The sequence below is a fragment of the Lytechinus pictus genome, chromosome 1, assembly GCF_037042905.1.
Source record: "Lytechinus pictus isolate F3 Inbred chromosome 1, Lp3.0, whole genome shotgun sequence".
In the NCBI taxonomy this organism is placed as follows: Eukaryota; Metazoa; Echinodermata; class Echinoidea; order Temnopleuroida; family Toxopneustidae; genus Lytechinus; species Lytechinus pictus.
Genome location: NC_087245.1, coordinates 7,800,279 through 7,827,358, shown reverse-complemented (window position 1 = coordinate 7,827,358; position 27,080 = coordinate 7,800,279). Strand labels below are relative to the sequence as shown.

Genomic DNA, 27,080 nt, shown 5'->3' with positions numbered 1-27,080 from the left:
ATGAACAGTTTTAAAAAAGAATAAATTTGGAAGGGGTGAGGCAAAATTCAGCCCCTAGATATATTTTTGCAATAATTTCTTTTACTCTCCCATATCTATTGAGACTTAATTTGCAATGGCCAGAAACATGAATGTGAATATATGCCAAATTTTAATCACAAATGTAGGATTATTTGTTGTACTTCTGTTTAAAACAAATTTGTTTTAAGACCTCATAATAATATAAAAATTTCAGCAACAAAAAAAACACAGAATTAAAACAACAAATACATGATGAATCTAAATAGAAATCAAAATATGTAAGAATTTTAAAACTGCATTATAAATGACAGTTAAAAGTTGGAAAAAGAATGCATGACCAAACTCATGACATGTTAATGAAATAGGTTTATTTCAAAATGATTAATGAGGGAACTACCATAAACAATTAGGAAACCTCTAGCTGCAGTTAATTCTAAACTAGAAAAAAATATAAAGCAATAGATTACTTGATATCTGAGAAAAGCATATATGAAAAAAGAAATGCCCCCTTATTGAAAGCAAGAGATAAATACATTCACTAGCTTAATTAATATTAAGTTTTTCTTAAGAATAGTTCTCAGCCATTGCTACTAGTACTGCACGGTTCTTCAAAGACGTGCAATTTTTAAATAAATTTCAATAAAATATAATTTTAGTCACTGGCAGTACACAGTGGTCAAGAACGTAAAGGTCTGATCAATAATGTGTGAGTCCAAATATCATACACTTGTCCTGTCTTGTTTCTTTAGTTTTCTTGTTCTTTTGTCTTGTCAGGAGACAACAGTAGTTGCTCCAGTTCAAAAAAAGATTCTTCAAAAAGTCTATGACGTGTCTAGACCTGTTATCAAGGAGGTTAATATGACAGGGAAAACTGTAAAGCCAATTTTTTTGTCATTTTTAAATTTTTTTTTTTTAATATTAATTGCAGATATCTGTTTTAATTCATTGTAGCTACTCAAGATATCAATGATTGGTGATAGATTGAATAATATTGAGTGGTTTCTGGCTGATTAATCACTTACCCAAAATCAAAAGACAAACATCTTTTTTATCATTCCAATCCAATTAAAGAAACCCCCAAACAGAAATTCCTTATACTAGATTGTGTGAGATAAGAGAAGGCAGCTATATTCAAATCAACACTGTGGTAGATCTGGAAACAAGAATATTGAGTTTTGGTGAGATTTTAGACAACAGGCTAGTCAGCGTCCTATACTCTTTTAAGTTCAAGTAAACATTGCAATTTGGATATTTACAAACAAATAATTCATTATATATTCCTTCACCAAGGAAATATGAATCTTCAAAATCTTGAATCACAAAGTGACATAGTGCTAGTATCTATATAATGTTGATCAGCTAGTAAAGTAACTCGAGAATCCCTTTTCATGTTATTCTGCACATCTTTTATTCACTCAATAATATTCAGCTAGTATCTCTCTTTTTTAATGTAAAGACCCTGTTTTTTAAATAGAAATGCAGTTTGCATTCAATTATATACAATTTGCAGCCACACAGTGTTTATGACATTCGTTTGAATTTCAAGAACAAAATATAAGCTGTTTCTCTCCTATATTGAACTAACTCAGACAAAGAGAACACACGATAAACACAAACTGCCTTGCTCTTACTCCTTTCAAATAACAAAGAATGATTTGCAAGGCAAAAATAATAGCTGTTCTGACATGCTCTTTTATCGACCAAACACTTTAGCATAATGAGATTGCGCTCCAAATTTTTTAATTTTTATTTTACAGGAGTTATATGAATATTAAAAAATCTCTGGCATCTAATCTATACAAATTTTAGTGTAATTGCATCAGTGTGTTAAACATGAATACATAAATATGTAAGACAGTGACATTGTACAGAAAGAAATGGTAATATTTTTTTTGTCAATTTTGTATTCAAACTGACAGTAAGCACACACAAAATGTCTTCATTTCTCTCTCAGTGACAATCTTTAAATGATTGTTTCTATTACATTAGTTTGATCATAAAGTCAAGTATAGAAATGAAAGATTTCTGGGAAATGATCCAAGTTTAAAACTCAACCAAGATAACCTTTTTTATCATCCCTCTGTCCGATATACTCTCAGATGTGTAAATGCTATTGAATGATGTCTCATCTTAATATAACCCTTAACTCAGCTCATTAAGAAGTTGTAATAAACTCTTTTAAATCACTAAACAATAAAGAGTTGATTCTCTTCTTTAATTAAAACTTGAATCATTTCCTTATCTTTTCATTTTGAGTTGGGCAGGACATATATATTGTGCTGTGCAGAGCATTCTAAGATACACACATCACACTAGTATTGCACATCATCATAGTCATATCAAAACTGTCAAATATTCTCATCATTTGCCAGAACTCGATCACATGGTTTGTTAAGCTATCCCCATAGGGATATATACAACACAAAGTAGGCATATGTTAATAGAGAAAGAAACGAGTCAATACACAGTAATGATGAGAGAATTACACCGCTACTCCAAACAGAATATCCTTTCTGCATGAATTACTCATTATCATTCTCAAATTCTTAAAAATATACAAGTTGCAGTATTGTTTGTAAGTCATTTCATTTGCACACTGCACAACAGTGGCATATATATGAAAAATGTATCAATTATTTGTCATCGCATTAGAATAAAAGCTCACACGTCTCATTTAATTCTCTTTTATACACAAGTCATACTTCTTCTCTCACTCTTGTCACTTATAAGAATCGTAAATTTATAGAAAAGCAATAATGAATGACTTAAAGCTACGCATTATGGTGCAAATATCCAAGACAAACGAACCCAGAAGATCAGCTTGTGACTCTAAGCAATTCTACCATAGGGACTACTATGTCTACATTGTTCATATCAATCAAAGTGAGGATATTATGAATGGAGGAACCTTTTTCATACCTTCTACTAAACTCTACATCAAAGGTTGTATAGGGACAGTGTTCAATACCCCATCATGGTCTAATATCTCTTTAGGTCATACCTAAATCACACCCGAGTCATTGGCTCTGAAAACAGCTTCATTAAAGAAAGACAGTCTAGACAATGACGAGATAGGTGTCACCAAGGTCAATCATTCAATGTGGAGAGAACAAAGAATCTCCTTCGTAACCATAATGCAATGTCAAATGTGAAAGACAGTCTTTCTCTGTTCTCCGATTAGAACCACAGGAAACTTTGATTATCATAATCACAAACTCATAGCAGTCTACAAAACCGCAATTATACCAATTTCTTGGTGGCAGAAGATCTCAGTTAGCTTCCTGGGCATTCATTCAAACTTCTTCATTCAAGCCTCATCAAATTTATTCACTCCATCTCCAAATGATGTTAGAAGATTGCATCTTTGTGTCTTCATGGTAACCACCATTCAATATTATGAGAATAATTGTGACATCATCATGGCTCATCAAGAGCTCACATAAAGGCTTCATTAAAAAAAACTTACTACTGTCTACATAGGCAGAATGATTTATACTTTATCTTACAGTACTTTTGTCTAACAGGAGAAATAAACATCTTATTATGACTACAAGGAAAGAAAGATGTCTGAGGTGACACAACTCCTCACCATCTATGCCTAACTCATCTAGTCTCCCAATATAATTCAGACTTAATCCAACTTGGAATTCTTTATGTTGGTAATCAACACTACTTTCAACAATGATGCAAGCATATTATAGCGAGGAATGGATTCTACCATAATCTGAGGAAAAGGGAATAAAATAAAAGGGATCTAAAATATGGAGCTGCTCAAACTTGGTTCGTCGTCTCGTCACTCTTCATTGCTGTCAGACGACCCTGCTGATCTCGTTTCTGGCCAGCAGCGCCACCTTCCTGACTGTTTGGGAGTGCCGGTTCAGTGTTCCGACGTTTGATCTTTGATTTTGATTTCTTTAGCATGGTAGCCTGAAAAAGAAGAGTGAAAGAAATATTCATGAATATAGGTGAAAAATATACAAGTGAAATGAACAACCATACACTTTGTATAAACACAACTGATTTTGAGGTACAAAAAAACATTTAGTTAGTTGAGAAGTAAATGTAGGCATAGGATGAACTCTACAATTAATTGTCTTTGGATCCAGCAGGTCAGTATGCAAATGAGGAGACTGATGACGTCGTCCACTCACTATTTCTTTTGTATTTTATTATATGAAATATGAAATATTGTAATTTTCTCCTCATTGTCAAGTGAAACAGTGATTAATTCCTCCCTATACATGTGGAATTAGCATTGTTTAATACTATATGTTTAAGTCAAGTCGGTCCCTACGGTCAAATCTGGAAAAATTAAATATTGTATAATTCAGACAATAAAAAACAAATGAAATAGTGAGTGATGGACATCATCGACTGACTCATTTGCATGTCACTGAGTTGTGCATATCACTGTTTTGTGAAAAATAAGCGAAACTTTAAAATGCCCTAACTTTCTTATTTTACATCCGATTTTGGTGAAATTTTCAGTGTTATGCTAGTATAATTTTTCTCTTTTTATTCATATCAACATTTTGCTGGGGTGAACTTGACCTTTAAGTAAAATACATTTACTGCAAAATGACAGAGGTAAATGTAATGTCCTTTGTATAAGGCAATGACTGTAAGAATCAACTTTTCATAATTGATTTTTCAAAACATTAACTCCCTTGAGAGAAAAGAGACATCTACAGATGTTAATGCTGACAATATTTTACCTGTAAGGCTGACCGACATACCACTACTTGACCAGCAAGCTGCATCCATGGTTCTCCATCTACCTGTACTGGCATGTCAGTGTTCATAGTGATCCGAATCTGAGTAATCAATTGGAAATCATTATAATTCAAGATATCTCATAGAATCAATATCTTCTGGTTTTGAATAAAGATAATAAACTTCAATTCTGTTTGTCCAAATGGAGTAAACATTGGCTTAGCTTGGGTTGACTTGGAAATAAAGTGAATGATATACAAGCCTTATCTGTATACACACTGGCTTAAAATTGTGACCTTGAAATTAATGTTCATCTTCAGATCTGACTTTAACTCAGATCAAATTTTTTGTGTTGAGAAGTTCCTCTTACCTTTCAATTACCTTTTAATACAATAACGTTACCTACGTAGCCAAGTTTAAATTCCTAATGATAAAAAATACAAATTTTACAACTACGAAAAAATACATCATGTTCTTACTGTTAGTTTGATTACGTTCAATAATTTACGAATCAGCTAAACTCTATATTTCTCTTTTTTCTTATAAAATATGTTTCAATATGGGTTGGATTCCCCCCCCCCCCCCCCCCAATTAACAACATGTGAAATGCCAACTCTTCTTTTCTATTTCTATGAGCAGTAATTTTGACTCCAGTTACCTGTGCTCCTTGAGCAAGACGAACCCCTGACCGAAGACCACTCTGGATCTGACCCAAATGGACCACACCTGTTAGTCCTACCAGCTCTAGCATACCATCGTCATGACGACACTTACTAAATGAGTTGTCCTGTCCATCTATTCCCCAGGCATCTGCACCTGATCCCCAGCTGAAAGAGACATCATCTCATTTTAATTTCAGTAAAAAATACATCACAAATAGCTTATTGATCTGAAATCAACATTATTTTACAAATAAGAATGATTCAGCTTTATGAATTATGAAATAAATTCCCTAGCACACTTACAATAGACCTACACATGTCAGACAAGTGTAATTTTCAATGAATTTTCATAAATAATTGAATTGCACCTTATTGAAATGAAACCTTCATGTAATTGAGCAAAAACTCTATATTCTATAGCTTATTTTACATCCTTTAGTTTATGATAATAAAAATAATATGAACATTTTTAACGTGCCGGCATCCATCATGTAGAGATGCTCACGACATGTCAAAGAAAAAAAAAGGAAATGGAAACATATTACTTAAGAGATCCTTAACTGACAAATAAATGATATTTGGAACATACACTGCTCAAATATATAGATTGGTGTTGATAATAATTATAAACAATTCTTGTAATTTTATGAGCTTTATAACATGCTTTACGCGTTATACTAATATACCTTGATATATTCAAGATGAGTATGCCCTCTAGTGTTGGTAAGGAAACAGGTTTACCATCGACCTCAATCTTTATCTCTTTGTTGAGCTCTTTGCAAGAGGTCCTCCTACCTAGCTTCTGCATACCAAGTCTGAAGTACACACTCTTGTTGTGCAATCTAAAAGAAAATAACAGGCAGACAATGGTTCACATTCCTTAGCATCTAAATAAAAAATATTACCTGTACTTATTCTCATCTTTACTAAAACTATTCATACAAACTAGTATCGCCATTACCCCCACCACCACCATCATCATCATCACCAGCATCACCACTGCCACCACCATCATCACCACCACGATTATCATCACCACCATCATCATCATCATTATCACCACCACCATCACGATCACCACCACCACTACAACCACCACCATCATCACCACCATCATGTTAATAATTACCACTCTGAGTGGGCAATTCAGCAATTCATAATGTATTCATTGTGTATTTAATGCTGTGATTATAACTGATTTAACTTTTGTTTGTATTTTTATGTGTTTGTTATGCATGGAATATACATGACGAAAAACTTCCATTTGAGAACACTATACCACAGTTTCCCTTCTCATCAATTCTCTTCTCCAAGTACGACAAACCCTAACTGCCCCAAGCAAGCAATTTAAGTATCAAAACACCTGTTTCTTGACGTCGGTCCGAAGATAACACAACAGCCCGGCATATACAGTCACAGCAGGGGGCCACACACGATGGGATGCATGCGCAGCGCTGAGCTCGGTCCCTGCAAAACATGGCGTCATTTTTATTCGCTTACTTTCCTTATTTCGAGGTCGATTTTCTTCGTTCGTAATTGAAAATGGACTAACGTTGGATTACTGAATACAATATGCCTTTGAAAACGTGATTAAATATCGAATACAATAATTTCATTTCGAAGGTCCTACTACAGGCAGAGAAGTCTTACGTAATAGCACAGCTGTTGTTTATCTTTTCGTCCTTTGCTCAACGCTCATATACTGGCCTGTGGAGGTGAAATTGAGACAGCGGGGATTACCCCCGGATTACCTGGCCAAGCGCGGTTGATAAGGGCTTGGAAATGATTTTTGGGAGATCCAAATGGAAAATGGGGTATAACACCGCAGTTTGCAATCTGAACTGCGGTCTTTCTCCAAACGGGGGTTTGACGTAATGCATATACAATACAACACAATCATCACTACCACCACCGCCAGCATTATCACTATCACACCAACTAACCTGCTATTAAACTTCTCTGGCTTTTCTTCTCTGGCCAGATGAAATCCTAGGCACAAATCGGCATCAATGCCCAAACTAAAGTAGTTATTCATGACAAACATATTGGGCATTTCATCATTGCTAGAGCTGCTGTTGGATGAGTTGGATTTGTTGTCTGCATCAATGTATTTGCCTCCTGGACCTTGTTCACTTGGCTCAAAGATTACTGTCCATCTATAAGAATAGGTATATAGTTAACAAGATAAGAAATCGAATAGTATTACTAGGAAAAACGTTTCCAGTAAATATTTCATTTTCCTTGCTCATGTCACGCATAGTATATACTTTACCCACGAAAGAAGAGAATTATTTGCTTATCTGACCCCCAGCCCCCCCCCCCATACGTGCACTGCGCTCAAAGTCATATTGTCCGCATCTCACCGTTGCCCCTAACTGGGCTCTGCCTGTCAAGCTAGAGAGCCAAAAAGTTAGATGAAAATTCTCAATTTGTGATGAACTTTTTTATCCATTATTTCTAATACGATGTGATGAAGAATGATGCAGGCGGAAGGGAAATAAAACAAATATGACTTATTCTCGAAATAAGCTATAACTATTTACACTCAAGAGCAACAATAGAAGGGTATTAGTGATTTTCCTTCGATGTGAATGGTTTTAGCCAGATCCTCAAGCATCATTGTATAATAATCCCAGCTATGCTATATAAATATTATCACTCATTATTATCATCTCAATGTCAGTTAACACTGTTTCAGATTGTGAGGAATACATTAATCATAGGACAATTTGTTCAATCATAGTCAATGGGGGGGGGTCATTCCTGGGGATGTTTCACAAAGATTTTAAGTATAACTTAGAGTCGCACTTAAATGTATAGTTGCGTGCGGTATAATAGACATCACCACATTGGTCAGATCATGCCAAGAGGACGCACTACTGTCTATTGAGCAATAAGATTGAATGTTGTGTATCATGTACGCTTGGGCTTTATGTACGAATCTGTGAAACACCCCCCCCCCCCCTGGTCTGAAATAATCCCATACGTTACATTCGGTTTAAACAAGGTCACCATATGGCTAACATTTATTTGCCCATTTATCAGTTACTGTTGTTACAAAAAACAGTATTGTATTATGGAAAGTGAAATGTTTTTACCTGTCTAGTTTGACTTCTTCAGCCTCTAACACACAGTTGAGCATAGCAAACAGGTCTTCTCCTTGCTGGTAACCACCACCCCACTTCAGCACTCTCGCTAGATCATTACCTATATTGTTATAGAAATCATACATTGTTGTTCTCATTTATCATTCATTAATTACATTTTATTGCATCTTTGATAAACACACATGTCAGAAACAGGTATATGTAAGAAGTGCACAACCAACATACAATTATATCAATCATAAAGAAAGCAGAGACCAATTAATATATATTGTAAGATTGTATTAGACTTGATCAGATAATTTTAAAATAAAGTAACTTGGAAACTATATTCAAACTTACAGATTTGAAAAAAGTGGATGTTTATGTGCATGTAATAATAAAATCCTTGTTCACCCAGAAAGGGAGAGGGTGACAATTATAACAAGTTTGAATTCTGATGATATTTTCATTTTTTATGACATTTAAGAGACAATTCCATTCAATATTCCACAAAATTTGTTTAAAAAGAAGATCATAATATGTAATATTTGAAATCTAATGGGTGGTACCGTATTCCCATAGCAAATTTAAACCAAGATTATCTTTTACTACACTTTCATTGAATATCAATGGAAAATCCATTCACCAATGAAAAATTATTTCAAACCATTGGTGAAAGTTTGTCAAAAAAATGTTATTATGGACTGAGAAGAGAGAGAGAGATAGTATGAGTATAATATGAATCTCACAGAATTATATGGGAAATCATCATGAAGATGATATCAAGGAGTCTATAGAAGTGTGGTCTAAAATTCCTGTTGGTCAGAACTTGGCTTTGATTATCAGAATATCACTTAATACGTTTACATGAAGCAATTATCAAGAATACATTTCATTCAATTCATTGATTCAACCATTTAAAAATATTCAAATGTGCGATACAACTAAACTTCCTATTGAGTAAACAAGGTTACAGAGGTTAGAAGAAACATAAGCTAGTAGGAAAGGGTTCCCTACAAGTAAATAAGATACTGACCTGTTCCTAATGGCAGTATTGCGATAGCTGGTGAGCTACAGACTGATTCTTGACCGATATCATCTAGACATTGAAGTACCCAACCAACTGTACCATCACCACCACAGATTAAGATACGATACTCCCTCAAATGACTGTAAACATGGAGGCTAAATCAGAAAAGGGCTTTCATTTAATAATTCTTCCTCTTATCGCAAACAAACATGTATAGGCGGAAACATTTCAATAAAAAAAATTTGTTTGGCATTACTTGTGCCTCCGAGGTGAGAAGCGAATTGAATCACTGTGACTCACAGGACACTCCTCCAGATTGACTGTCTTGATTAACCAAAGACAAGTGATTTATGGCCGAGAAAATGTTTAAATTCACAATAGTAATATGAGGATTTGCATTAATGCTTGGATTGGGATTTGTTTTACGTTTGGTTTAAAGTGCAGATTTGTCATGGGGTTAAGTACCCTTGCAGCACATTTCATGCAACCAATACTTCATGGTACTGGATCAAACAAACATTTCTTCATCTTCTTCCTAGACTGTAATTAAGTAGGGCAACCTAAGTACAATACAATAAATAACAATGCACTTATTCTTCATGTTCATATGAGTGCTTCATTGACAGAAAGCAGTAATTGAGAATCTTATTGGGTGTGGGGAAATTAATTCATAATGGGTTGAGGACATGCTGCATATGTCTATCAAATTTCAGGAATAAATTTAGGTGTCTTCTGTTAACTTGTATAGATCTGCCCCCTAGGGTGCCCCCCCATTGCTTTGACCTACCCTGGGAGAGGTCCTCCCTGGTCAAGATCAAAGACCTGGAGTGGATTGAGCATCTTCTTGAAGCAGTCCATCACCTCAGCTCCTTGACAACCACCACTCTTAACGTTAACAAAGACTAGTAATGGGATGGCATCCTCACTTAGCGCCTCACACTGTGGAAAAAAGAAAAAATAATGATACACAACAATCTTCAAGCTAGATATAATGATAACGGTGATGACAACAACAACAATAATACTTTACTTACTTTACTCCAATGATGTAGTAGGACTAAGCCTGTTCATCGATCAATAAATAATGTGACTAATAAACCACCAAATCCACACTACAGAGTGATCAAGGCACATAAATAATTTAATATAAATTGGTTTTGTGATACTCAACATAGATATAATTATGGAAATCTTTAAGAAGGCTATTCCACAATGGGGCCCACATGAGCAAAACCCCTCCTCCCATTTTTTAAACAATAACCAATAACCAGAGTAAGAGCAAAACAGTAGATAATAGTAATAAAAAAATTATCAGATCAATCATATAAGGCAATAACTAGTCTTCAGATTTCATGTACCACTTAAGAGCAGACGTTTTCTCATAATAAAGCTTCATGCTTGATTAAAACAATTGTCAATGAACTGACAAAAGAAGTCTGCTCACAGCCATTAACACCTCCATCCCCTCTCCCTATTCATCAAAACCTAAAATTTTCTAGAATCTCTTACAACTTTTTCATTGTGCTATTTCACAAATTATATTTTTCTTGAACAACTGAACATGAAGAATCCTATATCCCTTTCATGTTCACTATGGATTGAGACAAACATCAATGAATATTATGAAAGGGTACATAACAAAACAAGGCAAAAGCGATTTTGTGTTTGCCCACTTTTGAAATAACCAGAAATATTGTGATTTGCGAGGGCATGCAACAGAATTGTATTGAAACTTCATTGTGAAATGACTGGGATGGAATAACACTTGTCATAAGAGTCTTGCACGTAGACTTTAATGTTGACCTCAAAATGAACTTTGGCCATACCATGTGACCTCCTAACACAATAGCAATCCAGGTCCCCTAAGTTCATCTACCATCTAAGTTTGGTTGAAAAGTGATTTACGGTTGCAGAGTTATGTGTCATAAGAGAGTCTTGCACAGAAACTTTAACGTTGACCTGAAAATGATCTTTGACCTACCTCCGACTGCAGCATAACAGGATTAATTCCTTGAATGCATGAGCGCTGAAAGGCAGCTCGAGCTAAAGCCAGGGTAATAATAACAACGCGCCTCGGAATAGAATATTTCTAGATAGATGGCGCTATATAAATGCCTATTATTATTATTATTATTATTATAACATGCAGGTCTCATAAATACATCGACAATCCAAGTTTTGGATCAAAATGAATAGCAAGGTAACTGATTGCAAAAATCTTTAATGATATAACAAGGCATGACATGTTTTCTGGTCTTGATAGTCTTTGCTCAAGTCTTACATGAATTTCTGGAATGAAGAGGACTGTGAGTGGCCTGTCATCATATGACTGATCCTTGAGAACATAGAAGGCTTTCATCGCTACTTCAGGGTCTTTGAAACAGACTATTGCTGCTCCTGTATCAGAAAAAGAGGATATGCTACAATGAGGAAATGAAAGTTTATGCAGAGTAGGCAAGGTGCCACGGCGGAGTGGTCTGAGGCGCATGACTACATCATGGAAGACTGGGGTTCAATTCCCTGCATGGTCCTTGAGCAATGCATTTTATCATAATTGGCCTTTTATCTGGTATCAAATAAATGAAAATACCATGAGCATTATTGATACCAACATGTATATGTGTACAAAAAAAGAAAAGGCGCAGCCAAATACCTATTCCTAGGGATTAATAAAAAAACAAGTGGAATGCCTCTGGCGGTCTCACCTGCATCACGCGATTCAATATAGCAGCAGTGCTGACTTTGAAAACTACTATGAAATAATTATTCACAAAAAACATTCATATAATGATACAATACTACGTTCATTGACATTTGATCTTGATCATGTGACCTAAAACTTGTCAGTGAAACTTGATTACCCCTACATCCACATTTTATACACTATATCTATAAACTTTGAAAGTTATGGCATCAATCTAATAATTACCTCTAAAATGGCCAAAGTTCAATGACCTTAAATGACCTTTGACTTTGGTCATGTGACCTGAAACTCGGACGAAATGTTCAAAGATACTTGATTACTCTTATGTCCAAGTTTCATGAATCAGATCCATAAACTTTCAAAGTTATGATGGTAATTCAACAGATATCCCCCACATGGCCAAAGTTCATTGACCTTTGACATTGGTCATGTGACCTAAAATTTGCACAGGATGTTAAGTGATACTTGATTACTCTTATGTCCAAGTTTCATGAATCAGATCCATAAACTTTCAAAGTTATGATGGTAATTCAACAGATATCCCCCACATGGCCAAAGTTCATTGACATTTGATCTTGATCATGTGACCTAAAACTTGTCAGTGAAACTTGATTACCCCTACATCCACATTTTATACACTATATCTATAAACTTTGAAAGTTATGGCATCAATCTAATAATTACCTCTAAAATGGCCAAAGTTCAATGACCTTAAATGACCTTTGACTTTGGTCATGTGACCTGAAACTCGGACGAAATGTTCAAAGATACTTGATTACTCTTATGTCCACGTTTTATGAACTAGACCAATAAACTTTTAAAGTTATGATGGTAATTCAACAAATACCCCCAACTTGGCCAAAGTTCATTGACCTTAAATGACCTTTGACCTTAACCATGTGACCTGAAACTTGCACAGGATGTTCGTGATACTTGATTAACCTTATGTCCAAGTTTCATGAACTAGGTCCATATATTTTCTAAGTTATGATGACATTTCAAAAACTTAACCTTAGGTGAAGATTTTGATGTTGATTCCCCCAACATGGTCTAAGTTCATTGACCCTAAATGACCTTGGTCATGTGACGTGAAACTCAAGCAGGATGTTCAGTAATACTTGATTACCATATGGCCAAGTTTCATGAACTAGGTCCTTATACTTTTTAAGTTATGCTGTCATTTCAAAAACTTAACCTTCGGTTAAGATTTGGTGTTGACGCCGCCGCCGTCGGAAAAGCGGCGCCTATATAGTCTCACTCTGCTATGCAGGTGAGACAAAAAACCTATTCCTAGATTTTGGTTAATATTTCTATAGCACAAATCAGAAAGATCTTGCAAAGATCAACATATTCACATGAATATAATATGTTTTCTTCAAGAAAGAATCAAATATGGTATCCAACTCATGATGTACTGGATTAGCAGCCTCTTAAAATGAAGGAAATACACTTTTTTGATCTATCTGGCTTTGTGATAAAAAATTTTATTGCACATCATCTGTGCAAACAACAAATGATCATTAAATTAGACAATTAATTGCAACTTTCATGACTGGTATGTAACATCGATTACATATTATTTTGGGGGGAAAACCATACAAATGACACGTGTCAATTAGCTGTCTTTCAAATATGGAACAAATTTAAATAAATAATCTGTAAGTGATTTTGCAATCAACAAGATAAAGTAAACATTTTCCTTTTCAGTCATTATTTTCTCTTCAAATCATTATCCATGATTGACAGCACTTACCATATTGCTCATATACACTGTTCACTGCATTGAAGACCTTGCAATTGGCTGAAATAAAAGCAAAAACACCTTGAAACATGATAATGTGATGTGAGTGTGGGCTTTAGAAAATATAACTCAAGCCTTTACAGTGATCAAAGCTTTGAAAAATCATAATACCTAACATTACATACAGGAAGGCTGTTAAAATACTGTTGTATCACAAGTTCAAGAATTTTGAGGACAGTTCTGGAAAAGCTTTATATTAGATTCATGACATAATCAGCAAACTTCTTTTGCCTACAAAGAGTTCTCTACAGGAATTGGGAATATGTGACATATCATCTGATATTCTGCTCATGAATGTAAATTTTTAACAAAATAATTCAAGTGATAACCTTCTCAGTCCACCTATTGCTCCAGTCATTTCAGGGGAAGCTACCATTATTGATAGTGCATATCATACAGAAATCACATTGATTCTATACACAAGTGGCTCTTTAAAATACATACCCTTTTTACAATTTGTTTATATTCAATTGTCCCCCTGGGATTCAGTGTGCATAAGCCTTAGAATAATGTACTAACCTTCTTCTAGCAGGTGCCTGATGATGTGTGCATACTTATGTTCTGATAGATTGATTGGTAGGTTACCAACAAACATTTGAGCTCCTTGATGACATGCACACTTATCCTTCTTATGTAGGTAGTATCGAGTCTTCTGCATCCTCCGTAGAGAGTTCTGGCAGAAAAAAGAAAGAAATCAACTTAGATTTTATACAAAACTATACCATATCACTAAGAGGGGCACTACACAAGAATAGCAAATTATTTGTAATGTCAAGATGGTTACATACAAATTTGCAAAGGGGAAGTCTACTGTGACATCTAAAATGACTTGTACACCTTTATATAAAACTGAACCCCCTACTCACCCTCCCCCCTCCCAACAAAAAGTGGCAAAATTCATTTAAAAAATAATAATCGCTGTATAAAAATGTTGACTCATTTTGTGCAGCAATGATTCAATGAAGACCCATTTTGTAGTTAGGAAAATAAAGCAGATTCATCACAACTCTGTACTGACCTTGCGTGCTTTGAGAAGTTGAGTCCATGGACATTCATCTCTTTCCATAGCTCTTTCTTGTAATTCATGATCCATGATCATCTCAACTAAAGAGTACTGAACTGGTTCTTCATCCTGAAAAAAAGATAAAGGAAGGTATGAATGACTGCATCATGCATGAGTGACACTACACTTTAAACTTGTTTTCTCCTCATTCTTTGAAGTTCTCGCTGAATGTCTTCAATCAAGTACTTGTGTGGGTCGACTATGCTTTGACAAGTATTATCTCACATATCATATATCTAATCATATAAAGCCAGGGTAATAATATCCAAGTCCTTTGGAAGCGCATAGGGACGTTATGACATAATGTGATATGCGCTATGCAAGAACTGCGTTATTATTATTATATCACAATATTGAGCCTATATTCAAGCTCAATAAAAATCTAAACAATTATTTGGGTTGACTTATTGTTGGTTTTGGGGTGGCAAGTCACATTTATTCATATTGCCAAAGTTTAAAATGAAGAATTATAAATGGATTTGTATAGACAATAAAAATACATGTTGTTACTTCCTTAAAATAAAATGTGAAATATACATGTTGCAAGAATCCATACCTCAAGGCCAAATTTATGCAAGGACATATCAATGATCTCCTCCACTGAAATATAACTGGTGATAGAGATTGATGTAAACTCAACAGGCACTCTGGGGGAAAAAAAGAAGGAAACACAACATGGGTTATTGAGATTGAGTCAACTAGTTACAAAGTTTCATGAAAATAAGTCAGTCTATTAGGTTTCATGATCACAGGCTATTTTTAGCAATGACCTGCGACCTTTGTTCCTATAATCTCAAATCTAATTAGAGCTGGGGGTGTTATACCAAATGGTATACTTTAATATTTACAATTTCATACAGGTAAAGTTGTATCCCACTGCTGCCAACATGTTGTAATATGTTTATTACTTGGATGAATCAGACTCTGTCTTGGAGGATATATAAATAAATCTCAGTGGAGTCAGTCTTGAGGCGGCCTTTACAAATGGCCATGTTAATTGTTACAAAGTCTTCCACAACGTATCATTTCTTCTGCATTACAATAAAGTTTGGGTATATCTCAACAAATTTTATCTTACATATTACATCTCAAATCAAACACTGTGTACTTCATTAAAATATGGCAAAGCATCATGCATTTATTATAACGACTTTTGAATAGGATGACTCCTATGGAATCTTCAATTTTGATTGGTTACCAAGCTATGTTACCATGGTAGTTACCATTATAGCAAAATGATTGACTGTTTAGAAGGATTAACTTACGGAGAATCTAAATTGCCAGGATACACCTTGATTATACCCTTCTTTGCGTCACCTCCCTGAAAAAAAAGACAAACAACAAAATAATGAAAAATAGTAACATTAATGGACAAGAGATGTTGAAAACACTGGGTGATTTCAAGTTGTGTTGGTGTTGAAGCACCATTAAGATTGTCTTTCCCATCCCAAACACCTAAAAATCCAAAGCACAATATTGATAGCTGAACACCTGGAGAGAGGAACAACCTCAGTTATAACTTTGGTGCTCTGCTGATCTAACAATCAGCGCGACATCAACAACAAAAGGTCCATGCCAAATTTGAAATCTCCCTATTTTTCAGCATATAAACATATGATACCAAAATTCAAGCTTCAATTCTCAGAGAAAATTACTATTGATACAGCCATGGTAATAATAACAAGGCAAAAGCGATTTTGTGTCTCACCCACTTATGAAAATAACCAGAAATATAGTGATTTGCGAGGGTACGCAACAGAATTGTATCGAAACTTCATTGTGAAATGACTGGGATGGAAAAAGAGCCTTGCACGTAAACTTTAACGTTGACCTGAAAATGACCTTTGACCTTACCATGTGACCTCCCACTGCAGCATAACATGCAGGTCCCCCAAGTCCATCTACAATGCAAGTTTGGTTGAAAAGTGACTTATGGTTGCGGAGTTAGGTGTCATAAGAGAGTCTTGCATGTAAAATTTAACGTTGACCTGAAAATGACCTTTGACCTTACCATGTGACCTCCAACTGCAGCCTAACATGCAGGTCCCCCAAGTCCACCTACCATCCAAGTTTGGAGAAAAAAGTGACTTAGGGTTGCTGAGTTAGGTGTCATAAGAGAGTCTTGCATGTAAACTTTAACGTTGACCTGAAAATGACCTTTGACCTTAACCTGTGACCTCCGACTGCAGCATAACATGCAGGTCCCCCAAGTCCATCTACCATCCAAGTTTGGTTGAAAAGCGACTTACGGTTGTGGAGTTATGTGTCATAAGGTTTGTGATGGACGGATGACATTTGGATCCCTAAGTCTCGCCTTCACCTCTGGTGGGCGAGACAATAATAATGATTGGGGCATTGAGTTCTCTGCATGCTTGATATGAGCAGTAAAGTTGCTTTATCATTATTATTATTCATCATATATCAAGCTATGTAACAATATTGAATATTCTGCTACAGAGTTGAAAGCATTCTTTTTTTAATAACACAAACAACATGCATCAATGGATTCCCTTCATGTGTCTGAACTCAGTGGATATTTGACTCGTGAGAGGTTGACATATATGCATCTATTGAATTCTCAGTCACTGCAGAGCTGTAATGTCTTACCTGGTATTTGAGTATGAATGATGGAATCTTAGTAGGATGATGTTTACAGAGTTGATGAACTGTCTCATTGTCCCTGGGTCTTCTCTCAATAGTCTGGGAACCTACATCAATCATACATATGAAAAATAGCCCCTTCCTTTTTATCAATAGTCCACTGTACAATGCCAGCTACATAAAAGCTTGTTACTGTAGGGTTTAAAAATACTGGTCCTGATTTGCCACATGGAGCATAAAATGCCCTATTGGACTAATTATGGTACAAAGCATCCTATGGCCACAGTAAATTGTATTTTGAAATGAGCTTTTTAAAATATTGCCTTGTTATGAAGGTTAGCTAAAATGGCTTTTAACTTGTCAGGGTCTAGAGCTGTAACAAGAAATCTTGAGCATTAGTACAATAGAAAACATACTGAAATGAACCATTTTACTGCCACGTATGTCACAATTTGACTGCTGTGTATTCAGCTCAGCGCTTGCCAACCGCAACTCTGAGAGGGTTAAATTATTTGTTTGGTTTATTTTGTGACAAACTTTGCGCGAACTTGCGAAATAAAATTGGACTTTCAGGTCATCCATGTAAAAGTTACAGTATCAGCAAAGTTTTTTAGTATAATCAGGAATTCTTTTCAACCTTATAAGATTTCAACTTGTCCTTTTCGTGAATATCTAAATTTCTGAGATGTTGTACAACACAAATAGCAAGTACTTTCTTGTAATGGCTTGAAATTTTACATTAGGTGAGACAAACGGACATTTTTTTTAACGCACTTCACATCATAGAACAGATAAATTACTTTCTCACCCAAGATAAATTTCATGCCACTGCACTCATGTCTCTTTGCAATTTTATCCTAAATTATGAGAAAATTTTCCACGTTTTGCATGACTTACATATGGTGCGTTGTGGCTTAGTGAATTAGTCTCCAGACTTTGAAAGTAGGATCATGGGTTTAAATCCCATGGCGTAATTTCCTTCAGCAAGAAATTGATCCACACTGTACCGCACTCAAGCAAGGTGAGTGCACTGAGCACTGCTGATAAATCAATGGTACTAACAGTTGTGTTTGGTATCCTATGGCAAAAAGTGCTATATTAATCCAACTATAGTAGTATCACATGATATTCAGAATCCAATAGGGTACATGTACTTATCATTTTTTCTTAACACATGGTACACATTTTCAAAACATTACTGAAGAATGGTGAAAAATTCGGAGGGAAGGAGGGGGGGTAGGAGGTACACAGACGGTGGATAGAGTTTGAGTGTTACATGTACATGTATTTACCGTTTTGACCTGATTCTGCTACTTCTGTGAGGTAGTATAGAGCAGCATTGTCAGCAATGTAAAATGACCTCATTGCCGTTTCCTGAATAAAAAAAATGAAAATAATCATTGTTGTTTTCATTGAATACGATAAGGGCAACACAGACAAGACTACAACATAAACAATTGTTCAAGAGTACATATCATTTTAATAGATCAGTCAATTAGATAATCAATAACTCTCTATTTCTTTCAAGGCATCAAGGTTTTAGGATTCACTCATTTTGAATTTTGTATATATGACAGTAATATCTGCTCTCTGGAAGAGAAATTTAGATAATCAAATTGAATAAAGATGTTGAAAGAAGGTATGATTAGTTATCTAGTGCATAAGTAGTAAAAATCTAAACATGATTAGGTTAATACTTTGTGGTATGCTTAACAATCTAATAATTATAGCCTCCTCCTCACATGGCTTCTGCACAAGAATACAAGTGATTATCATCATGACCAAAAATGGCTTCTTCTTTCTTCTAAAGAAAGTCCATCCAAACAGCAACTTTATCATGTGATTACCATGTGATACAATAGCCTTAGAAGGTACTAGCAATCAAATGCAAGTCAAAATGGCTGCATCTGAGTGGGGAAAAAAAATTGTTTTGCTTGATTTTTTTAGTTGCCTTTAACTCTTTTCGCGCTGATGTTGCAATTTTGCACATTTGTACAATTGAAATGAACAATCGTAACAATTACTTTTCTCCCCTAACTTCAAATTAGAGAAGCTAATAAAAGGCAATTCTTGGATAACATCTATATAATGATCACAAGTATCAATTGTGCGATATGGAAATCTTGATTTAAAGAAAATAACATGGAAACAATTGTCATTATTATCCCCACAAATTTAATTCAGCATGCAAAGAGTCAATAAGAGCTCTTTCTGCAACAAACCCAGTTCATAATGATAACAACAGCCAAAATCATCATTTTTGACAGACAAGTACTGCAAAGTCCCAGATGAATTCGTTGTTCTCAGAATTTTGGGGTTGCCAACACATTGAATAGTGTAATGATCTTACTGTCAGCTGTTTCATGGTGGTATCCTTGGCAACACAGATGAGATGATATGAACCTTTCTCTAGAGAGGCTGGTCCATCAAACAATCGAACTAAATGACCATCTGAAAGATAGAATATACGTATAATTCAACAAATTTATTTATTTATTTCATTTTTATTTTTTTTATTTATTTATTTCATTTCCAGGCAAGAAAACATGACAGCAATAGAAACATTACAAAAGAAATGTAAAATTGAGCACCAGCCAATGCCTGGGGATCACCTAAAAGAATTGAAAATTCTGTCGAGAGGTTCTCCACATTGGCTGGTGTAATCTGAATGTGGTACAAAGATTGCTTTTCTCATAGAAAGTTAACTTGATATTAATTAAGACTACGCTTTTATAGATTGCCATGTGCTAACCAATTCACCAAGTAGACATCCTATTAATACTGAGGGCCATTTCATAAACTCTTTTAAGTTACTCACAATATTTTACAAAAAAACTGGTTACATTTCATGTAATATACAAGATACCCCAAATATTTTGTTTTAACATAATGGAGGTCAGTTCTATAACTCTACTCAAATCTTGACATGTTAGCACAGAGAATTTAATCTAAAAATATTGGATTTCATCTATAGTTGATTGGAATATGACTTAATGATAATCTGATCTGATAGGCTATACATATATGTAAGTCTGACAAGAGGCCTGTAGAGAGGTGCAACACTGGTAAATTTGCCATTTAGACAATGATCATGTTAGCAGGACTCAGCAGCCAATTACAATCAAGACTTCAATGGTAGCAACAATAATGACAGAATTAGAATAATTGTAAGTCTAAATGATACAGGCTCAAGAGCTGCATTTTTAACACTTCAGTTTCTAATCTAAATTTTGATTTTGTTTTAATCATAAATTCTTGAATACTGTTTAGAATCCCACCCACCTTCTGAACCATATTCCTCCTTGAGTCTAAGATCAGAGTTTCCATCTTGTGCAGATGAACCTATAAAGTCTGTAAACACACAAAATATTCATAAATTAATATCAACTTTCATCAAGAAAACCCATATATTCATTTGAGTCAGTGCTAATAATTATTCTTATAATTATTATGAGAATTATTCTTTGGATGTACACGTATTATTTGAAATTATACTATATATATCACATTCAAAGTATATCAAGAATAAGGGTCTATGTTGATACATGTAAATTAATATTCCTGTGATTATTATATTTTTTCAAATCTATCACCAACAGTGAAATACTATATGGTTTTGGGAAAGAAAAAGAATCATAAGATCCTCAATCTTTAAGAGACACAAGAATAACAATTGAAACCTAGCCATAAAATACACTTTAATATATCTTAAAATATGGAAAAGACTTAAAATAATAATATAATTCTACAGAACTTATAAAGAAATTTGTAATTGCTGATCATTTTGGAAAATCATGTTCTAGATTGTTAACAATTGTAGAATATATTTAAAGAATTACAATGGCGCATACTGAAATCAATGCATGAAAGATTTTGTAAATCAAATCATTATTCTAGTTCAAAATTCATAGCGGAATATCATGATATAAAAGTGTAATAAAGAGTATCAGCATGTAAAGTGTAGAGTAGCTCTTAAAACATTCTTTGGCATTTATAATGAATGCAGTTATAAAAACCATATGTAAAATGATAACATTTGTGAACATCATTGACAAACTGAATCAAATGAAAGAAAAATTTGTAATGTTATTGAAAAGAAAAAAAAGTTAATGGTTAGGAAAATAATAACAGATTATACATGTATATGTGATTATTTTCAAGAAAATGAAATAATAATACATTATCCTTGATTTTTCTCCCAACAAATGAATTAAGCAATAAACATGGATATCACTTACAATATGAATTCTGCTCTTGTGAAAGACAATGTTAAATAAACAATGGTAATAATACACCCAAACTACTGATCACGGAGGAGTGAAATGATGTAACACCCAATTGATAAAATACTCATACATATCCCAATAATGCAGCAAGCTTTCCTGTATTTTGTCAATTCTTTGAATACTCTCTCTATATGCCCCTGTATCTTGATGTCAATGTAAGCTGTACAGTGCTCTTAATTGTAATGTAACTATGGATATCATTTTGGAAATGAGGAAAATATTTAGATTTGGAGAGAAAATGTTATTCTTTCTTTATAACATATTCTCAATATCAACAAGTATTCTTAAGTTAGCACTGTCTAATATTTCTCCATCTTCCCTTTGTTGTCAATACTTGTGAGTTCATGTGTATAATAGCAAGATCATTTCCAAAATCTGAATCAGCCAAAATCACATGTACACTTTATAGAATGATACAATTATTAAACCCATAGTGATGGTATATGAATTTCATAAGCCTTATACAGTTTGAAATGAATATGACAAGGAGCTACAACAACAATAACAAAAATAATTATGAGATAAACCAGAAAGAAAGAAAAAAAGAGAAGTGGTAAGTTATTTATTTCAGGTTAGTGAGATTAATTTTTTTTTCATTATACTGCAACAACACAGATTTTTTCATATTCTAAAATGCAATTTTGTTAATAATCTGCATGAAACATTAAAGCATTAGTGTGGAAAACAAAGAAAAATAAAGCATAACATTATATGCGATTGAAACCAAATTTAAATATACAAGCAAACTGGATATAAATAAACAAACTCATAACCATAGAGACACCTAAAAAATAATGTGTAAATAAATTTAAATGCAATATGAAATGACAGTTGTCCACCAAATGCATCAAAGCAATAATAAAAACGCATTACACATGAGAGAAACTCAAAATGAAATATGAAAAATCAATATGAATATGAGAACGCAAACATTATATAGAACCAGCTGACAGAAAATAAAAAAAACAAATGAATACAAGGCCATGAGAAGCTGAACAAAAGATGTATAGCATGCAAATATTATGACAACTCCACCCAGTCTCAAACTCATTCTGAATATACATTCAAATGACAAGTGACCGATAAAACACCAGGCAGGAAGTTTATAGGACTGAACATTTCATGTACATGTACTTCAGACAAAGAAATCAATTATGATGTAATTTATTTTTGCTTTACATCATTTTTCTTATCCATCTCTGTCTCTACTTACTATTATAACTTGGGTCAAGACCATGAATGAAATTCCTAAACCATCAAACAGGCTTTAAAACAATAAAGATTCATATAGTTTATTCACCGATTTAGAATTAGTGTTCAAGAGAAGTAAAACAGCTTTTAATATTATTCAATTTCAATGCAAATATGTACATCTTCAAGGTCACTTGATCATACTGATGGGAGTGACATATTCTATAATATATTTTTTTCAATATATGCAAATTCAACAAGTAAGATTTTCTAAGGGGATTTCTGTTAAAAAGTAACCAATCCAATCATCTTCAGTTCTTATATTACATGATTCAGTCTGAATAATCATATTCACATGATTTTTCTCTTTTTAAAAATAATTTCTGTCAAAATATAGAATAAATTCTCAGAAAATTTTGGATCCAAAGCTAATGGACCATGCCAAGATTTTTCATGAAAAATTACATTTCAACATAAAGGCCAATGTTTATTTTTTTTCTTAAATAAATTACTTAATATTTCATACCATGTAAACTGCATATTTTCAAGTTTTCGTCGTAAATATTAAATTACAATAATAAAGAAACAGTGAGCATTATCCCAGCTATTTCATTCAGGGTCTTGATATATACTGGTATATTGAATTTCTTTTATTCCCTTCAACATAAACTGGATGGCACCTTGAATGCACCTGCATAATTTCTTTTTTTCAAAGCAGCAATTGGAATGATGAAAAACAATAAAGATTATATCATTAAGAACTTATGAGCATATAAAACATAATTCATAAATGACATGGTTATGAGTAGGTAACTTGCATCATGTTTTCAGACCTGAGCTGGTTGAGAGATACTACAAGAGGGTATTACAGTGAAATGGGGGAATGAAGTCAAAGAAAGAAACAACAAAATATGAAAACAATTACAGAGAGAGGGGATACATTAACAAAGGAGAGTAGAATGTATCCACAAACACAAAATGAGAAAACAAAATATAAATGCAGGTAATTTCATAATAAATGTGACTGTGCAATGGAGCAAGAATATAAAATGATAGCAAGAGCATTTTCTTTCCTTGTGAAATGGTCATGCAATAAGTGTACTGAATGAGGATTGTACAGGATGAAATCATGCATGCATGCTAAAGGTAATTGAAACGTATGAAAGGGAAGAAAATTGTAAAGACCTGAACAGATAATTTGAGTAGACAGGGGCCTGCCCCGCACTGCTCCATTCCGTTGCAGTAGGCATGCATCACCATCATCATCACTATCACCATCACCAAAATCAGGGGTGCTTGGGTCGAAACCAGACTCGGAGGCAGATCGCTGCCCCTTGGATCGATACATTGACACAGATGTACGGGTAAGAGGGGGGTGGGTTGGTATAGGTGCTATGGTCGGGGTGGGAGGGGGGCTAGGGTTAGAGATGGAGGAAGGAGAAAGAACCATCATCCCAGGAGAAAAACATGCTTCTGATGGGGTTACAGAATCAGAGATCCCTATGCCATTAGTAGGTCTGGAGGAAGGGTCAAGTGTTTCCATGGTTTGGGAATCTTGACTACCTGGGGTGTGTGAACATGACATACTACCCATGTTTGAAGTGACAGGGGCTGCAGCATTTGAAGCAGAGTGTGCACTTGTATTAGTCATAATACCACCTGATAATGAGCTTTGATTGTTGTTTGATATTTGGTTTTTGGTCATGGCTGAACTGTTCAAATCCTCAGAATCATTCTCACCAGTTTTGTGTTTATTCAGCAAGGGTAAGGCTTGTGAGAGTAACGTGGGCTTAACAGAGCCTGCCTCCTCATGGGTTGGTTCAGACAAGTGAGGATTAGACAGGGAGGTAGGCTTAGAGGAGAAGAAGACATCAGGAGAGGTAAGACCTCCATCAAAAGATTTAGATGGCTTCATCTTGCCACTGGATCCCTTAGAGGATGATTGCATGCAAGGGACAGCTGATTTCGGTCTCGGCCCCTTAGTGGGTGAGGAGGACTTGGGAAGATAGATGCTTGGGGACAGGGTTCTAGGAGATGTCGGAGATGACCCTTGGGATTTACTGACAGGATTTAGGTGGGGGAGTGTCAACTTTGAACGGTGGGTGGGGGATGGATCTAATGATCGAGAAGAGGAGGGGCTACCTGACGATGGGACTGGGGATTTAGTGTAAGAGATAGAAGGGGCTGTACTGAGGGTTAGGGAGTCTAGACTATGACGGGAGTTTTTTAGATTCTGGTAGTTTTTATTCCTTTGTGTAGTGGCCAACAAATCTGAGGAGTGTGAAAGAAATAATGAAAAAATGCAGACATTCACATAAACAATTAATAAAATACCACTTAAAGTTGTTATCTCCAACATTAGACAATACTACAACTTCACAAGAATGATGACAAAAAACTGTGTTTTGGTTACATATTTGAGTGCAGAATATTACAATCCATCCAGGCCATACATTTGAAGCACTTATGGAATTCTATTTACTAATACATTAAAAAAGTCAATAAATTCTTCACAAGCTTTTTTTAGATGTTTCTTTAAGATAAAAGCTATGAAGTAGTAGCATTCTCTCAAGGCAAGACAAGTCAAATGTGTGAGAAAAAAACAAATACTGTAAAAAGAATACAAAGAGCTAACAAATACAGGTGTATATGTGCCTGTGTATGTGCAACGGGATATTAAAAAAAAAAAAAAAAAATATGTTTTGAAATTTAAACTATATTGAAAGGTTATATGTCTAATTTTTCTATATCATGGAACAAAATTTACAAGGAAAGCCAGAGACACATACTTTGAAAAACACAGTAAAAAATTGAGAGATTGCTTAAAACACATTTTAAAAGAGATAAAGGATGCAAATATAGATAAGGTGGTGATAATTGTACTAACAGTAGTTTATTAAATAGTGAACATTCCTTATAACATTACAGAAACACTTCAATGTCAAGAAAACTGTCAAGCAAATACTAATTATAATCCCTGTTAACTAAAATAAAATTCAAACAAATACAAAATTACATTAATATAAGCAATGGCATGCAATTGCTATTCAACTTTGAATGTGTCTCTCAATGTTGCATGAGAGAATAAAGAGTTGAAATATGAAACACTGTAAAAAAAAAGAAATGTAGGACAGAGATCTGAAGAGGTATGACAAATATATATTTTTTTTATGACATACAGTATATATATATGTAGTAGATATTTTTGTCCATGCAGGGTATTAGTTTATTACAATTTCTCCCTCTAGGAGGAATTGGTGGAGAGTGTTTAAGTTCTGATGGTTATCAAAGTCTGACTATTGAAATATGTCACTGAACATAAAAAAAACTTCTAATCGTAAAGAGTTAGTGTTTAATATTTAAAAAATGTGAAATTTCATGCCAAAAAAATATTTGAAATCTAAAATTGTTGGGGGTAAACTTAATACATAGATGAAAAGAGAAACTCATATCAATAAACATGTATCATAATTCAAATCAGGCTTTTTTTTTTTTTTTTACATTTGAAAATCATTTACGAAAGGAACACTTAAATTAGAATATGATTGTGTCTTCTATTGTTAATAATAGTCAAGAAGAATTCTGAAAAATAAAACTGCATAGCAAAAAAAAAATCAATGAAAAAAAAAACAATGGAAAGCACCATGCATGCAAGAAGAGAGTCGCAGACGACTCTGTTCTGTTAGTGACATTGCCAATTTGCAACAATGAATAAGAACACGAAGAGGACAGTGCAGTTGCCCTCCTTCCATTTCTAAGAAACCCTCAGTCATTTAAGGACAATGTCCCATCCCTCTATACCTTCTAATCAAGTTGTGACACCCTCTCTATGTGTATACATAAGGGGTGGATTAAAGCAGGACATGACATACAGTGTGTGGGTCCACACGATTAAAATAGCAAATGAGTGTTGGGGGAAAGG

General features: G+C 34.3%; 1 protein-coding gene across 4 annotated transcripts in view; it reads right to left on the bottom strand.

The window, feature by feature from the left end:
• Nucleotides 1-1,404: 1,404 nt before the first annotated feature.
• The window catches only part of LOC129254710 (diacylglycerol kinase theta-like), a 30,789-nt gene continuing 5,113 nt past the window's right edge, over nt 1,405-27,080 (bottom strand). For 2 of the 4 annotated variants that reach the window (XM_054893224.2, XM_064094992.1), the window contains 19 exons: nt 24,344-25,429; nt 20,964-21,032; nt 20,032-20,132; nt 18,974-19,055; nt 17,688-17,788; nt 16,346-16,401; nt 15,637-15,727; nt 15,036-15,149; nt 14,537-14,690; nt 13,970-14,017; nt 11,794-11,909; nt 10,300-10,451; nt 9,519-9,667; nt 8,495-8,603; nt 7,340-7,552; nt 6,083-6,238; nt 5,393-5,561; nt 4,737-4,835; nt 1,405-3,948 (listed from right to left, as the gene is read on the bottom strand). In XM_054893224.2, coding sequence (XP_054749199.2) covers nt 3,793-3,948; nt 4,737-4,835; nt 5,393-5,561; nt 6,083-6,238; nt 7,340-7,552; nt 8,495-8,603; nt 9,519-9,667; nt 10,300-10,451; nt 11,794-11,909; nt 13,970-14,017; nt 14,537-14,690; nt 15,036-15,149; nt 15,637-15,727; nt 16,346-16,401; nt 17,688-17,788; nt 18,974-19,055; nt 20,032-20,132; nt 20,964-21,032; nt 24,344-25,429 — 3,221 coding nt within the window. In that variant the 3' untranslated portion in view covers nt 1,405-3,792. The remainder of the gene's footprint in view (nt 3,949-4,736; nt 4,836-5,392; nt 5,562-6,082; nt 6,239-7,339; nt 7,553-8,494; nt 8,604-9,518; nt 9,668-10,299; nt 10,452-11,793; nt 11,910-13,969; nt 14,018-14,536; nt 14,691-15,035; nt 15,150-15,636; nt 15,728-16,345; nt 16,402-17,687; nt 17,789-18,973; nt 19,056-20,031; nt 20,133-20,963; nt 21,033-24,343; nt 25,430-27,080) is intronic. The other 2 variants (XM_064094998.1, XM_064095004.1) reach the window with 1 other exon arrangement.